General features: G+C 38.9%; 1 protein-coding gene across 1 annotated transcript; it reads right to left on the bottom strand.

Annotated features, from left to right (window-relative positions):
• Nucleotides 1-3,948: 3,948 nt before the first annotated feature.
• On the bottom strand, nt 3,949-14,984 carry LOC147174391 (uncharacterized). The gene is made up of 5 exons (XM_086075779.1): nt 14,634-14,984; nt 6,351-6,579; nt 5,152-5,238; nt 4,431-4,684; nt 3,949-4,304 (listed from the first exon to the last, which is right to left on the bottom strand). Exons 1-5 carry the CDS (start codon nt 14,982-14,984, stop codon nt 4,122-4,124), a joined length of 1,104 nt encoding a protein of 367 aa, XP_085931905.1. The 3' UTR covers nt 3,949-4,121.
• Between the last annotated feature and the right edge of the window lie 1,484 nt (nt 14,985-16,468).

Genomic DNA, 16,468 nt, shown 5'->3' with positions numbered 1-16,468 from the left:
AGGACCCAAATGCAGGAAAGCAGCGCAAGGAGGCAGAGGTGATGGACAAAAAAGGAATTTAATTATTCAAAACAAAAGCGCACTCCAAATGGCAGTAAAACAAAACGTGGAGGGAACAACAAGGCAAAAACGGGCAGCAGACTATCAGGTGCCCTTGAGCGTGCCCCTCTGGACCTGGACTATCGGCAATTTATAATTTCACAGGACATGGTTTTACTGAGTGCACTAGCTAACCAAATTCAGATCCCTCAGCAAGTGAATGAAGCCCTTACTGATGTGCATGATCTACTCTCTGCCCAAGATGAAATGGAGCTTCATGTAACGGTTCCTGTGGGGAGAACAAAACCTGGTTGTCCAAAAATTTTAATATGTAGGGAATATGTTTCGGAGCTCCTCAGCATAGGCTCTATGCAGCGTACATTGCCAGACATTTAGGAGTTTCTAGGTGGACGCTGCAGAGAAACATGAACAGCTGGGGTATGTCTGTTAGGGCCTTGTACAGTCAACTGACTAATGATGAGCTTGACAACCTGGTGTCACAAACACACCTCTGCAACCCACATGCTGGGTACAGATTAGTGATGGGATTGTTGCGGGCACAGGGGCATCGTGTACAGTGGCAGAGGATTCGTGCATCGATGCATAGGATTGACACAGCAGGAATTGTGCTGAGAATGTCAGCATTGAGGTGTGTTGTTCGCAGAACATACTCTGTCCCAGGCCCAAGATCGCGGATGCATATAGACACAAACCACAAACTTATAAGGTTGGTTATGTTTTTCAAATCAAAACATATTACCTGTACATGACTTAACTATGTACAAAAAAGTGATAATACCTAATGTTTTTCTTTATATCAAATGTCATTGAAGGTACAATATGGTGATATTTGGAGGAATCGATGGTTTCTCAAGGAAAGTATAATAATTGGATATTCCCTTTAAACGTCTAAACTTTTTGTCATCGAATCAGGTATTTAAATTGTGATTAGTTTTTTTTTGTTTTTGAAGACCTTCAGATTGTAGTACTAGTTTAGGATGGCTACCTCAGAAATCGGTTTCATTTTCTTTGGGAGCACCTTTGTATTCAATGGTAACATAATAGTACTGTAATACTCTTACTTACAGTCATTTTAGTTGTAAAGCTTTAATTGCACTTACAGTAACAAATCAAAACTCCTTCATCTGTTACCTGTGACTTTATGCTAAGACTTCGCTGGCACTCTTCGTCTGAGAATTAGATTACATGTTTTCTTTTTTGACATTTTATAAAGACTCATTTCTTATGGAATCTCTTAAACAGATGCAAGGTAGAGAATGAGATATTCTCAAGTGCCATTACACCAATTGCATTGAGTATTATTGTTGCATTTGACCTTTTTAAATATAATCTTGTTTTAACTACTACATGACTGTTAGGGGTTATTGAAATTGTATTTGTTAAGAGCTTTGAAATTGACACTTAAACATTTATATTGTTATTGTTAACCCACTTTGATCATTTGAAAATAAAAAGTACAGTTGTTTGAAGTCATAATGGGACAATTCTATTCTTCTCACATAGATAATGTATCTTGTTGTTGCAAATAATAACAGAGCCTCCACAACCCTTGCCTTCTTCAATGAAGCTGTTGAGAAGTATGGCTTACCTCAAAGGTTAGTCAGACATAATCACCTAGCCTATCCTACTCTTAATAATGTCAATCTACCTGTTCTAACCATTGACTTGTTTTAAGGTTTTCGTTTCAGTGAAGTGTAATGCATAATTAATAAGATTTTCTTCTCAAGGGTTCGTGGTGACCATGGGGTGGAAAATGTGGATGTTGCCCAGCTGATGTTCTCAACAAGAGGAGTTGGCAGAAACAGCTTCATTGCAGGGAAAAGTGTGCATTATCAGAGGTACTTTAGAAGACACTTCATTTTTATGGATCTACCACATTCATAACCTTGTAAATTTACAGGGTGAGTAAAAATAAAATATAAAAATAATAATAATAAAAAAAGTTAAAAAAATACGCCAAAATCAATGCGCAATATTAAAAAATAATAATAACAACACAGAAAACTTCCGGTTATACACATGTTGTAAATACATTCAAATTATTCTTGTTTTTGAAGTGGTTAATGTGGCCACCACCAGCAGCACGGGCAACATCGAGCCTATTTGAAAAAGAGAAAAGAGCTTAACTGAATGAAAACTTCACTTAGCAGTCGATGGCTGTGATTGGCCTGGCAGAACTTCTTCTTCTTGTGGTGGTATGTTAAAGACAACGTTTATGTTCCACCACTTACGTCAAATATCAATTACATGAAAGACCGAGTAACAGTTGCAATCAACATTGGCAACTTACGGTTGTCTTTACTGCCAGTGGTAGACACTAACCACTTGTAAAACCTAAAAACTTGAAGCTATTTACAACACAAGTCCAAGCTACAGTTTTCCATTGTTTTTCATTTTTGCAATATCGCATGATTTTTAATTTTCCTTTGATTTGTAGCTTTAAAGGATATCCCCTTGAGATGCAACATCTAATTTTCAAAAGTGACATTCCAACACATACAAATAGTAATAATGTACAAAATAAAGGTAAAGAATTCTGCTGTGTTCTTTTTTTTTTTTTAATCACCCTTACTTTCTCATTACTTGAAATTAATGGAATATTTGTTACATTTATCAACTGCATTTATCATTTTTAAACTACTTAAAGAAAGAAAATTGCCATTGGAATGCTTAAATTTAAAAGGATTTGGAACAATTCAAACATGCTCTCAAAAATGATTAAATAATTAATTGGCCAAGTAGTTGATTAATTGTTGCACCCAGTTGCTTGTTTTTCCAAATATGATTCACTCTTTTACATGGTTTAAAAGGTTATCTTTATGTCTTCTTTAATAAAAAATAAATAAAAAAAGGGAGTTTTGGCCGAGCACCTTAAAGTATCACAGGGGTGAGTGAGGTATGGATGAAGGGACTCCAAGTAAAGTTATACATGCAGTAAATTCAATTCAATTATTACTCTGTGCACATTCAAACACTGGTCTGTATATATTGCTGTACAGACGATCGCCCATACACACCGTGCTAGCCATTGAAGCCACGGGGCGACCATCTTACCTCTCCCATCCTGAGAGAAGACTACTATATATACTATAAGTATACATACAGATTAGACATATACAGCTCCTAGGCTCTTAGTGTTGGGCCGGGGGGCAGGTGTGACAAGGTGGTCACAATTTTTTTAACAAGTGGACACTGGACAGTATGTGCTGCTTTGACGACCCCCTTTTTCTTTTATCGCTCAGTTCTTTAGGCCCCAATATTAGATTTGGCAGAGGCATCTTTTGTTGAGTTACAGTTATAATTCATTTATTAAAAAATATACAAGTTTCCTCCTACAACCCTCATTAAGCATATAATGTATACATGTATTTAAGGCAAGTTGTAAAATGTCTGTAGTCCTCTTGTTTGTTTAATAAATGTATAAACATCATAAATCAAATGTTCTCCAATTTCGATACTGTAATTGTATATGAGGATCGTGTGTGACATATTGTTCATTGTGACATAGTGATGGCTGCGAGCCATCAGGAGGGTATAATTTGATGCTCAAAGCCTGGTTTCCAGCTGATGCTGACAGGGTTTGTGAGGCTCATTTTATTACCGGTAATTACTTGTGACTATAGATTTGTTATTTAGAGAGGATTTAAAAAACGAAGAAATCGAGTTTGTGCAGTAGCTATAAAAAACGGCAAGTCATATTTATTTTTCAGTCTTATTCAGGTGTTCCAAAGCATGATCGACAGCCACCCTGACTTGTTCCTCGCCTTGAAATGGGCGATATTGTTTTATGTCTCATCTATACAGCGCGGCTGAGCCCGCTATCATTTTCTGTCACACAACCAGCCGCGCATGCGCAAAAATTTTTCATCAAGGATCCTCCTATAGGATCGTATGCCGAGAAACATTTCTTGAGAGTAGTAATATGGCGGCTTCAAAAGCATTGGCCTATCGGCTATCCAGTTACATATACAGAGGCAATGTGTAAAATGTACATTTATCAAAGCATTATATACTGTTAGATAGGAGACACTTAAGTAGGACAACTTTTGATGGATATAACGCTAGTCAGCCACACTTACTGCATGCTGAAGTAGATTGTGAAGGAGCCAGGTGCTGTTACTAGCCGTTAATATAGGCATGTCCCATGCCAATGCCGGGTCATTAACAGCCGTTCTCTGACACTCATTGAGTCCTATTTTTTCACTTGTTTCTTCCTTTTCAGCAGATTCTTGATTCTCAAACAGCTTTAAAAAGAAAATACTGCACATTTATTTCCAATAAATTACATTAAAAAGTAAAAGTATAGTCCATATTTTTTCATTGAATTACAATGTTTTCCAATGGACAACGTTGCACTTTACCGTACTTACCGGGCGTATGGTCTCCCTGATGTCCATGTCTGCCACATCTTCTAACATGATTGTCGCTGTCTGTGGTGATTTACCAAGCAACACATGAATTACTGCTGGGCTAATACCTAACAGACGAGGGCCCCCATGAAGGAAAGAATGTCCAATCATTCTTCCCGCCATGACAAACAGGTCATTCTGTGCAAATACTTGGGAAGTGGCAGGAATTAAATGATCTGGTTGGCCTTCAAACAGCACAGTGCCGCATGCGGTTCCTATAAAAAAATAAAAAATACAATTTAAATGGGGTTTACCATTTTATGTTCAATACGGTAATAAGAACCACATGATTGCAATTTCCTGCCTATGATTGTGTATTCATCTTTAGATTGACAGATTTGTCATGTGTTATGGCTATGCTGTCTGTTGTTAGTTATTCATAGTATAGCTGAAAGATAACTTGTATTTACTGAATGATTAATTTACAATAATTTGCAATATAATCACTGTCTGTTAAAACAAATTTTAAATGATATTTAAAATGAGTAGTGGAGGAGGGAGGGAGGTGAGGGGGTGAGCAAATTAAGAAATAATCACCATAACTAAAGCTGTCTGCCATGATGGTGCACGTAATTTCTTCATAAGATCATGAGTCAATTATCTAACATTTATGTTCAACCTTTAACAACAAACAACCTTTAGTGGAGTTGGCCCAGTGTCTTTAGGATTCTTTAAGACTTACCGCAATCAAGTTTGAAACCATGTTGTAACTTGTGCATTATCATACTGAAGAAGTGTCTGTTAACACCTTCTCCAATGGCCACATCTCCTAAAAACACAAGCAATCACATCCATCTTTCAGGTCATGGGTTTTCTGGCCTTCTAATTTGTATTTTTCATGTTTTCATATGTTCATGTGGGATTGCTGTTTTTACAGCATTGTACTCCCACAATAAAAATATTCATGCATGATTGCGAGTGTGCATAGTTGTTGGATTGGCTGGCAACTAATCAATGTTGTATCCTGGCTCTTGCACAAAGAGCTATAATTGTATAACCGTTCTGCTGCGTCGGGCCTGGGGCGCGGGCCCTTGAGTTGGTCGACAATCACCATACTACCGAGTAGGGCTGGGCGATTTAATGGTATATTGAATATAAGGTATACATTTTGTCGAATGTAGAGATTTTGACTCTACCGTCGTACCACTGTAGCGCATGTTGACGACGTCGATGACGTCATTGCATTGTGCATTTTGATGATTTCGTGCCTGCTAGCAAAGGTAACACGAGCAATTTGTTTTATCATCTTAGAAGAAAACATCACATGCAATATTTCGTTACCCCTCTAGATTGTGCTCTTGGTTTACAGATGCAATGTAAATGTAATCAATTTCAATTTCACCAACCATTATCTTTTAACCAAGTGGACCATCTCCATCCATCAATCCATTTTCTTAACTGCTCGTCCTCTAGGTGTCATGTCTGGGAAGATCTGGTTTTGGTTGAGGGTCCCGATTGGTCCTGAGTGGGTTCCAGCCCTTCCGCGGGTTGACCAATCCGGGCCCTCAGCCACTTGTGCCTGGCCCCAGGTGTGGCTAGTTACCCAATTAGTGTGGGTGTATTTAATTCCCGGGTGGTGATCAGTCGGCGTGGGATCATTGCCGCTTGTCACGGTCACCCCCGGAGTTCTGTCTGTCTGTCTGTCTGTCTGTCATTTTGATTTTGTATCTTTTCAGTTTGTTGTTTAGTTAGCATTAACCAGTACCCTGGTTAGTGTTTTCTGTAAAATAAAGCACAGCAGTCTCGCCCGCACTCCTGCTGTGGTTCTCCTGCCTCCCTGCATTTTGGGTCCTCCACTTCACACGCCGACAGACACCACGCCGCTCCGTGACCACACCGTAACAGAATGATCCCACCATAAACGGACCAAGAGGCAGGTACCGTTCCAGTTTCGGCAGCGCGCATGCAGCGCCCGCTTCCAGTTTCCGGCGGCGCGTGTGGAGCGCCCGTTGCCAGTTCTGGCGGCGCTCGTGCAGCGCCCGTTGCCGATGTTCTGGCGGCGCTCGTGTAGCGCCCGTTGCCAGTTTTTCCAGCGGCGCTGATTGCAGTGCCCGTTGCCGATGTTCTGGCGGTGCTCGCGTAGCGCCCGTTGCCAGTTTTTCCGGCGGCGCTAGTTGAGCGCCCGTTGCCAGTTCTGCCGGTGCACGTCCTGAATTTTGGGACAGACAAATCTAGACAAAGTGTTAATTTTAGGCTAATTTTATGGCCTTTTTCAGATTATGCAACACCCACACTTATAGTGGGAAAAAAACCGTATACTCGTGTCAGAAGACGAGACCATTTCACCATTGTACGTGGGCCTACCTTCACTTTGTCTGCTTTATTATGAGATTAGTGCTGTAAATTGCTTGATTACATGGCTTATCAACCATCTGGTAATAATGCTTCGTCATCCTATACCCAGAGAAGTCACTGTCTTATACAGTAGTCTGCTTGCGGGATGGGAGGGGTAAAATGGCAGACTTGTGGCTTCAACGGCTTGCTTGGGCATGTAGCTACCGGCTATCCAGAAATATATACAAGTCAGTGGATTTAACCTAATTTAGTGGCAATGCAAGTTCAAATAAAAAGGTGGCACATTTGTTGGCTTACTAGTTATCCACTCCTTTGTGCAACATGGACCACTTTCGTGTCATTACATATTTTGAATGACTGCCGTAGCCACAGTACAGTGATGCGAAGATAACTGTCCTTTTGGCAGCACTTGTACGACGCCTTCAGCCACATCTCCATGCAAATGCATCAGTTTCCAGGAAGGTAGGCTACTCAAGCTAGCTGTCTTAGCGGTTGTTCATAGAAAGCTATGCTACACGCCGCAAGTGTGAACTTCAAAAAAAGCTTTTTTTTTAAAGTACGTTTAACAAGTAAGACTGCACATGTAAATCTATGCATATCGGAAGCCATCTTTGTGGCAGTTGACTTGACTTTGTATTTAGGCTGGCTTGATGTGTTCCTAATGTGGAAAAGTTTAATGACAGATTTCACATGGACTACATTATTGTAATTTTGGTGCTCATGCGCACTAACATGCTACTTATCTGCACCCCTGCAAATATATAAAAAGCAAATCATGTTACGAATACAATACTCAAAAACAACATGTTTGAGTTGAGGTTTGTTTACAGCACCTTTTAGTTTAGCTTGAAATGGTTTGGCCCAATATATATTGGGAGTCTTGTAAAAATTGAGGATTCTGGCTTCCTGGTCCATTACGTCTTCTCCAATGTCTATTATTATTTTTAGGTATGGCTCATCTTCTTTGGTTTGCAAACACTGCCTTCTGTACTGGTCAGCTGCTAATTCTGGATCCACTACGTTTTGCCATGCTGTAGTAACACACAAAAAATAGAAGAAAAAAACCAGTTTATTATAATTGAAGTTGTAATTGAAAAATAATTAATTGCACAACATTTACTACTCTACAAATTGTGCCTATAACCAATTTGTAGAATAAACAAAGACATATGCAAGTCTATGACAAACGCAATAATTGTAATTAGATTTTTGGAGAGATGGAAAAAAAATTACAGCACTAATGAATATTGACATTTAACATCTTTCAATGTGATTGTTTTTCTTAACTTTCACCAAACATGTCATTATTTATTAAATAAAAAAACTTTAGACAAATACTAACGCAACTCATCCATTTCATCAGGTCTGGACTGTAAAAGGGTATTGTCTGTTGAGAGAGGGTCGCTGTTGATGTTGTTATATCAGGTGATGAGCAGACAACTGATGCACCAGTGCTGCTTTGAGTCATGTGGTCACTAGGCAAATATGATTGTGCAGAAGTTGAGCTACCACATGGAAATCTTGAAAAAGATTGAATGAACACATGTTTTAGCACACATATTAAAAAAACAAAAAAAAAAACATTTTATACAGTTTGATTATCACACTTGCATCATCAAAAAAAGAAAACTCATACACAGAGTGGTCATGTGTCAAATTATGTACAATTTCATATCTTGAAAATGTACCTGACGATTTACATGAATAAATTTACGCTTTAAATTTCAAACAGCATTATAAGTAATAAATGAATTGTAGTATGTTGTGCATATTCTCATGCAGTTTTGATATCTCTAAATTTATGTCTGTCATACCTGTCACCACATGAACTTGCATGGTATGCAACAATTTCCGCAGGAAATACATTTCCACAAATTGGACAGGAGTCCTAAAAGTACCAAGCATATAGAGACATGGTTTCATAAAGTAGAAGTAACATAACTGTTGAATACAGTATAGAACAAAGTATAGCAGATCATGACATTTGAATAAACACACTACTGTTACACAAATACACGGATTGCTTACCTCACCAATTACTTCTAAATCATGTTCTGCTGTCGGGACCGTTTCGTCTTCACAATCATCCTTCGTATATGGAAAATGTGGAATCAAATGAATAGAATTTTCAAAAGACAAACTACACAGTTCCACCGAAAAAGCCCAATTTTCATAGATAGGCGCCTGTGACAGGAGTTTAAAAAAAGAAGTAATTTGACTAAAAAATTGCTATGCTTAAAATGACTTTGATCTGTTAACCCTGTGATTTCTAACAAGTGTGCGGTGAGAAATCATCAGGTTTTCTCGTGGAAAATAATCAAATGTCAATTACTAGGTAATTAAAAAAAAAAAAAAAAGTATATTTTGTTATTGATTTATATCAACCACCACGTATAGTAGCAGATATGGGCTACATGCCACGGACTTCCAAGTTCTGTAACTCAGACACCTACGCTGTTTACGGTTACTGTTGCGACATAGGTTGCGCCCCAATAATTGCACTTCCACCCTTGTGCCCCTCAATTGAACGTTGCCATTGATAGGTGTGAGTGTGTAGGCCAGGGTGTTTCAGTTCTCCAAAGCACTACACATGAAAACAGCATAGGTGTCTGACTTACTCAATGCTGACTGAAAAAGAAGTGGGTATACTCTGTATACCCGCGTATACCTTGGACTACACCACTGGGTGTTATCAAGGGCTTAAAGTAAAAAAAAAAAAAAATCCTGAGCCTGAACTTTTTCCAGGGAGCGGTGGTGCAGTGTCCAACATGCCGATTCGTTGTTCGACCGGCATCAAGCCATTACTATTTGATTTGTCGCCGTGGATGGACTGGGCATTTGGGAAACTCATTAAATTCCCAATTGGCCAGTCCTCCCCAAGCGTCGAGTCATCTCTTTCATTATCCATTTATATTATGTATGGTACAGTATAGCATCCCCTCTAGTGCTGCAGCTATCGAATATTTAGGTATTCAAATATCCTACGGAAAATTCTATTGAATAATCAGGTATTTGGATTAAAAATAAATATTTTCGCATGGTGAAAGAACAATTATGAATAAAGAAGACAATACAAATATATTCCCACTTACTAATGATCGACCAACTTTCATTTCTAGATAATCAACTTTTTTGTTTTACTTAAATTTTAATTGTGCTTAACAGCACATTATTTTCCTCTCTAGAAAGTTTGGGAGATTTTACAAAGATCTCTCCCCATGTATTGAACTTCCGTTAAATATTAGGACACTTTCCTCTCTACCCACTCTTAAAACACTTCTTTGTTTGACTCTGCATGAGACTCATCATTCTTTCAATTTTTTATGGTGCCTGCTGTATTTTCTTATTCATTAATTTATTTTATTTACTTATCTACTTGTGTTATTTAATTGACTTATCCATTTACTCGCTTAAGATAATTATAGATTTTTTTGTTGTTATTTTTGTTTTACCTCTCTTTATTCCATTACTGATTTTTACTTCATGTACAGCACTTTGTATGAAATGAAATTCCGAGTTGAGTAGTTTTTGGTCTGTGGGGCTCCAGGTGGTGGTGTGGAACTGTCACTTGCCTACGGTGCAGGTAGGCGTGGGTTCGCTTCCTTGCCTGGGTGACCATGTTTGTTTATTTGTGTGAGTGCAAAAAAAAGTATGTGAGACAAAGTGATGTTCGAACCACAGTTGTGAGTTTGCTGACCGTCTTCTGCACAATTGAGTGAGCTTGGTTTTATTAAACTGATCTCTAGGAACGACAACTGTGTCCGGCTGTCAGCATCAAAGTGTGCAAATCACGTCGGTTAGACTGCCTTTGAAAAGTAGTCCGATCATGGATCGAGCTGCAGCCATTAGCACTGTAAAGACGCCCTAAACACTGGCAACAGGCACCATGCAATACAATGCCAGCGTAATTAAGTCTTCTTTCAGTGCCCTTAATTGGCGATCGAACGTGATTTCTGTACGAAGTTGTTTTGTTGACTTTGGTCGCAATTGTTTACGCCGGCAATAAGAGCGGCAGACACACATTCCGCAGGACGAGTCAAGTCATCCGTTGCTTCGCGACTGGCAGAATGCTCCCGGGAAAAACTTCTAAATGCGTCCATTGTCATTGCGTTCCACATATTACTTGGTATAGGGAGGTTTATTTTGAAGTTGGCCTTTTCTCAGCATTGGTGATGTTTTGCCAGACGTGTCAAATATTCCCCACATGTATTTGTTTACTTTGCTGGTCATTGCGTTAGTGGCTCTTACGCCGAAAATCCAGCACCGTGCCGGACTACTTTAAGCCCTGGTTATCCTTTCCTGATCGCTATTCTGTCTGTCTCGTATTTTTTTTTTTTTTTTAAGTACCGGTACTAAGAAAAAAATTATACTGAGCCGTTTTTGACACCAAAACATCAAGGTACGGTACTGGCACCGGTATCCCGTGCAACACTATTTTCATTACACTTTTGCGAAATACTTGTATTTAGACACGTCTCAAAAACCACGGGAGCGTAAATTTTTTGGGCCGATATTTGCATTTTTTGAAATTACAGTGTTTCCATTAACAGTTTGCTTTTGCGCAACTTGCATTTTGCGCAAATCTGAGGGTAATGGAAACACACATATACAGAAGGAGACAAAACATTAAAAAACAATACATTGGCAAGACTCAAGTGTAGAATTGCCTTTTAGGCTTACCTCTGCGTGTTCGGCATTGTCACCCATATTTATGGTCCTCCTCCCAAGACCCGCTTACAAAAGAAAAGTTTCCTCTTTTGGCGTTTTTTCCATGTTTGTTGATAGCAGACAGAACTGCAGTTCTATCAACTTACACACAGAAACATTAAGAGGATTTGCCAAACTTCTTTTGCGCTTCTGACCTCGAGAAGCAAACATCTATGAAGCACAAAAAGTTTTTAATTAGTGAACATTAAATTGTCAAGGATCTAATATCTGTCAGTGACTCAAAGACAAATATATATTCTAAATATATTATATTTAATGCATTTTTTAATTCAATGGTACAAAGTTGTTGTTTTTTTAAAGCTACATACCACATGAGTACTCTCATTCTAAAATCGTAATATCGTTAACCAATGTAATATTGGCTTCCATTTTCCAAAAACAAGCTATCACATTGTAATGGTCACTTACCTCTGCATCTCTTGCTGCACTGTGCCTGGTCACTGCTGGTAGGCCTCATAGCTGCTGGTTGAACAGTGTGCTGGGATGTATGTTGAGCAACAGGTGTAGAACTTGTGGTGCTTCCAAGCTGATGACTTAAGCAGTCAAGCAGCACACGGACTGCTGATTCCACATTTAGTGTATTCTGAAAATATAGAGATATGTGAAGGCTACATACAGCAGCATTAGAGACAGCTGGAACATGAGATTTTTGAGTGACTTGATGGATGTGTTGTCACATGTGAAGAACAGCTGAAAAATGAAAATATACATTAATTAAATAATTGTTTAATGGATCAAATACAAGACATTCCCAAAAAAGAGGGGGAAACAACCAACTACAGCACTACAAAATCACACTAAAGGGCTCATCTCGATTGTCTTAATTGAAACATACAACTATGAGCTCCAAGTTGTCCCTCAAATCTTTGGAAGCAACTCAAAATATGTTCTTATGCAGCCGTTTTAAGGAGGGAGTAAATTGTTTTAAAGACACATCTTGGAACAAGGATGGACCACTGAAAAGATTTCATGGGTCAGCTTAAGTAACGGGCCCGCTGATAGATCCTCTAAGGAAGTTATATAGCTTCTTGATGTTGAGGTTTGAAAACCAGCTGGACTGTAAATGATCATAAACTAATATTGCATTGTTTATCATATTGGATAGTATATCATATTTCAGATTTAATATACAGTAAATATTTTGTTGCAGTATGTCTGTTCTTTTTTGTGAAGTGTTTGATACTAATATGACTTAATTATATGGGTGTTAAAAAAAAGATTCAGCAATATATCACGAAATTACAGCGCACAGCACAATTCTTGAATTGATTTGATATGCGGCTGAATCTATTTTTAAACCTCCATTTTTTTTAATGGAAATATTCAACCAAACGCCTTACTTTAGGGTTAGGGTTCATACGTTAAACATAGAAGAATGTTATATTAATGGACATTAAGCCTTAATATTTTATTTCAATGCTGTTCAAACATCAAACAGATTGTTTGTTAAATACAGTGGCTCACAGTTATGAGCCTGAAGTTTAGTATTAGTAAATAAATAAATGTTCATACAAATCTTACAGTGTACACGTACAAGTTTACTGATGAGTATTTTCTAAATATGAGTTAAAAACAAACAAACACACGCAATAAACAACTTATAGATTCGTATCAGGATTAATTGGTATTGAATAGAATCGTGACCTATGAATCGTGATACGGATCAAATCGCCCCGTACTAGGCAATTCACACCCCTACTTAATTACACTGGCTCATGATTACCACATCTAAATAAGTGATTTGAGGTATTTGTCAAATAACACAATCAAAGGATGACGTCTCATTTTCCTGAATTATTTACAAAAGGCCAGTTTTTTTTTTTTTAAGGTTGGTTGGGTTATTCGAAATGCTCGTCCTGTTGAGTGTAACAGTAGTAGTAGTACGGCATCATAACTGATAAATTAATATTAAAAATGGAAACTCCCATTAGTTGTTATTTAACTATTGTATATATATATATATATATATGCTATACATATAAACTTGCTACCGGTAACTCCCCTAAATTAAACTACATCAGGCTCACAACTTTGCATTTAGACTACTGCATAACTATTACTTTGACAAAAACCACAGCAGGCCCATGGTGTGCGTGCTGAATAATGTATGCAAAACAGACCTGAAAAGAACTCAGACGCTGAGTTAAAGCTACAAGAAGCTCAAGGAAGCGCTGGTGAACTATATGTCAACCACCCACTTAAAAAAACACACCATTAATGTTAAGACAGTAGCGATATTCCGCTCACCTGCTGCTGCAGCGAAGAGCTGTTGCTCTGATCGGTCATTTTTCTAGAAGGCAAAACAAGATAAAGTACACTATGGAGTCAAATGAGTACATACATAACATCGATTCGGTGCATCTTCCCTCCAGTACCTGTCAATGGCGCATATGTCAGCTACATGAATTTGTTTGTTAGCCAGCTAACTAATACAATAAATAACAATTTTAACCAACACAGGGAAGCAGCACACTGCACCATTCTTGGCATATAATGAAATAGTTTAGTTGTTCATTGTTGTCATATAGCCACAGTATTCCAAAGCATGAGATGCAATTAAGTCCGTTGCGGCAGAAATGACGATAACGACTAGACTGCTTTAGCATGAAATCAAATGCCAGCTAGCTAGAAAGCTAAATATGTGATGCTAATCATAAAAACAGGTTGGATGACCAGCGTTTAAACAACAATATTTGAAAGAATGATGAAGTAACATAATACTTACCTTGCAATACCAAAAACCAAAAGAGACTGAAGTCTTTTTAATACGTATGTGGTTGGCGACGATGTGTCCTGCTTGTACCCTTCCGCGAGTCCCGCCACCGTCGTTCGCTAAACCAATGAGGTTGCGCTTCAGCCCGCTCAAATCCTTCTCACTTGATTGGTCAAAACAACCCTGCATTGCACCAGAGCCCGCCCCCTTCTTTACGAGTACAAATCACGGCGATCTACAAGTACGAATCAGTTTTGCTCCATTTGTAGCGAGATAAATGGTGCAAAACTCACGTCACTGGACAGCAGAAAAACCACTTGTGACTACAAATTTACACAGGTACCAATCACGACTTTTACAGATACAAATTTAGACTTTTTTCTACAGGTACAAATTTTTTTCACAAGTTAGTTTTGCACCATATTTACCTCCATAAGGTTTCCAATAGGATTCATGTCTGGAGAAAGTGCAGGCCATTCCATTTGAGATACATCGGTCTCCAACAGCCGTTCCCAGATGATGCCACCTCCATGAGCTGGAGCATTGTCGTACATGAAGATGAAACTAGGCCCGTGTTGTTCATGTAGGGGTACAATCACTGAATTCATGATGTTATTCTGGTAGTATGGGCTTGTCACTGTACCATTCACAAAGTGTCGGGCAGCTCTGTACCGACTGGACACACCGACCCAAACTGTAGCAAAAAGCTCGTCTGGTGACAACAATGGCTGATGCATAGCGCTCTCTTTGACATCTCCCATGTGGTTGCCGACCATCATTTCTGCTCAACGTGAATCGACTTTCAACAAAGAACAGCACTAAGGCCCACTGGTCCCTCATCCAGATTAAATTCTCCCTCACCCATGTAAAACAATGACGCCTTTGCCTGGTGGTGTGGTCAGGTACCCTTGCAGGTCATCTAGCACTAGGGTGGCCTCTTCCATAAGGTCAAAAGGGAGGACATATTTATAAAAAATTAAATTACAGTAATGTGCCTATTTTATGAAGGTTTGAACATTGAGAATGTTTAAACAAGAGAGTAATGTGAGAAAGGTGTATAAACTGTGTGGTGAGGGGTTTTAGAGCCTTAAAACATTTATAATAAATGTAAAACAAAGCTTTAACTACTTCACGGATTTCATTTATTGCGAGTATTTTTTATTTTTTTTAAACCTAACCCCAGCAGACCACGAGGGAACACTGTAAATCAGACTTGCGGCGTATTTTCATCAACGATAAAGTTTTGTATGGTCTATAGATCATGTTTGTGCACTAAATGGTGAAATAATATCAATAAAAAGTCAAACTTCTTTTTGACAATTTTATTATTTTTTATAGTACCATGTTTTTAACCCATTAAGGCAGTGCTTCTACCGTTAAAATCGGGAGCGCTCCAGCACTCTTCCTTTGGTCATTTGGTTTTGTTTTGACCAATTCTCTTAGCCGATCAAACTCATCAGAATATGCATGAGAGGGTGGCGTGGGCCACATAGCATGTCCTGGAATTTTATTCAAGCAGATTCACGGGAGTTATGAAATAAATGAGGCGATTGACGACGGCATGGGAGGAATTTAAATCAGTGTAACCAGCCGACAGTGACAAACTATTAAGAAATATGTGGCACTTTGAAGACAATGAGGGTGTTGAAAATTCTGACGGCCTTGTAACGGCATAGACGAATCAATCCCCCGAGGTTATTTCAACTGCGCTCCAGCTTTAATCCAGTTGTAGGAACCTAATCAACAGGCGGTAACAGTAGGTGCAATTTAGGGTACAGGCATGGGCTGCTATGATGCTAGCAATGTGGCTAACTGTGTCATGTTTGGGTTCTGTTTTCCTTGTGTGTTCTCTCTTGGTCTTGTTAAGTGTGTAATCCTGCCCTTCCTCGTGTGAACCAATCAGTGCCCTCAGCCACTTGTGTCTTGCCTCAGGTGTGTCTTGTTGTGTCATTAGCGTCTGTGTATTTAGTCTCCTGTCTCCCCTCTGTCTATGTTGGTTCATTGTCTTTTCCTCATGTCATGCTGCCCGTTTTTGCCTTGTTGTCCTCCCCATGTTTTGTTTTACCTTGTAATTTGGAGTTGGATTTTTGTTTTGTAGAAATTAAAGTCCCTTTTTGCACTTCACCTTCGCCTCCTTGCCCGGCTTTCCTGCGACTGGGTCCTCCACCAAACAAAGCCCTCTTGACAGAATGAACCAAACCGAGAAGGACCCAGCGGGAGCGCTGTCACCCCAGGAACAATTCCTTGCCTCCGCAAGGCAACT

The sequence above is a fragment of the Leptonotus elevatus genome, chromosome 5 (assembly GCF_054856555.1).
Source record: "Leptonotus elevatus isolate MCC_2025b chromosome 5, RoL_Lele_1.0, whole genome shotgun sequence".
Lineage (NCBI taxonomy): Eukaryota > Metazoa > Chordata > Actinopteri > Syngnathiformes > Syngnathidae > Leptonotus > Leptonotus elevatus.
The sequence above is the reverse complement of the archived record's forward strand: the minus strand, read 5'-3'. Positions and strand labels throughout refer to the sequence as shown.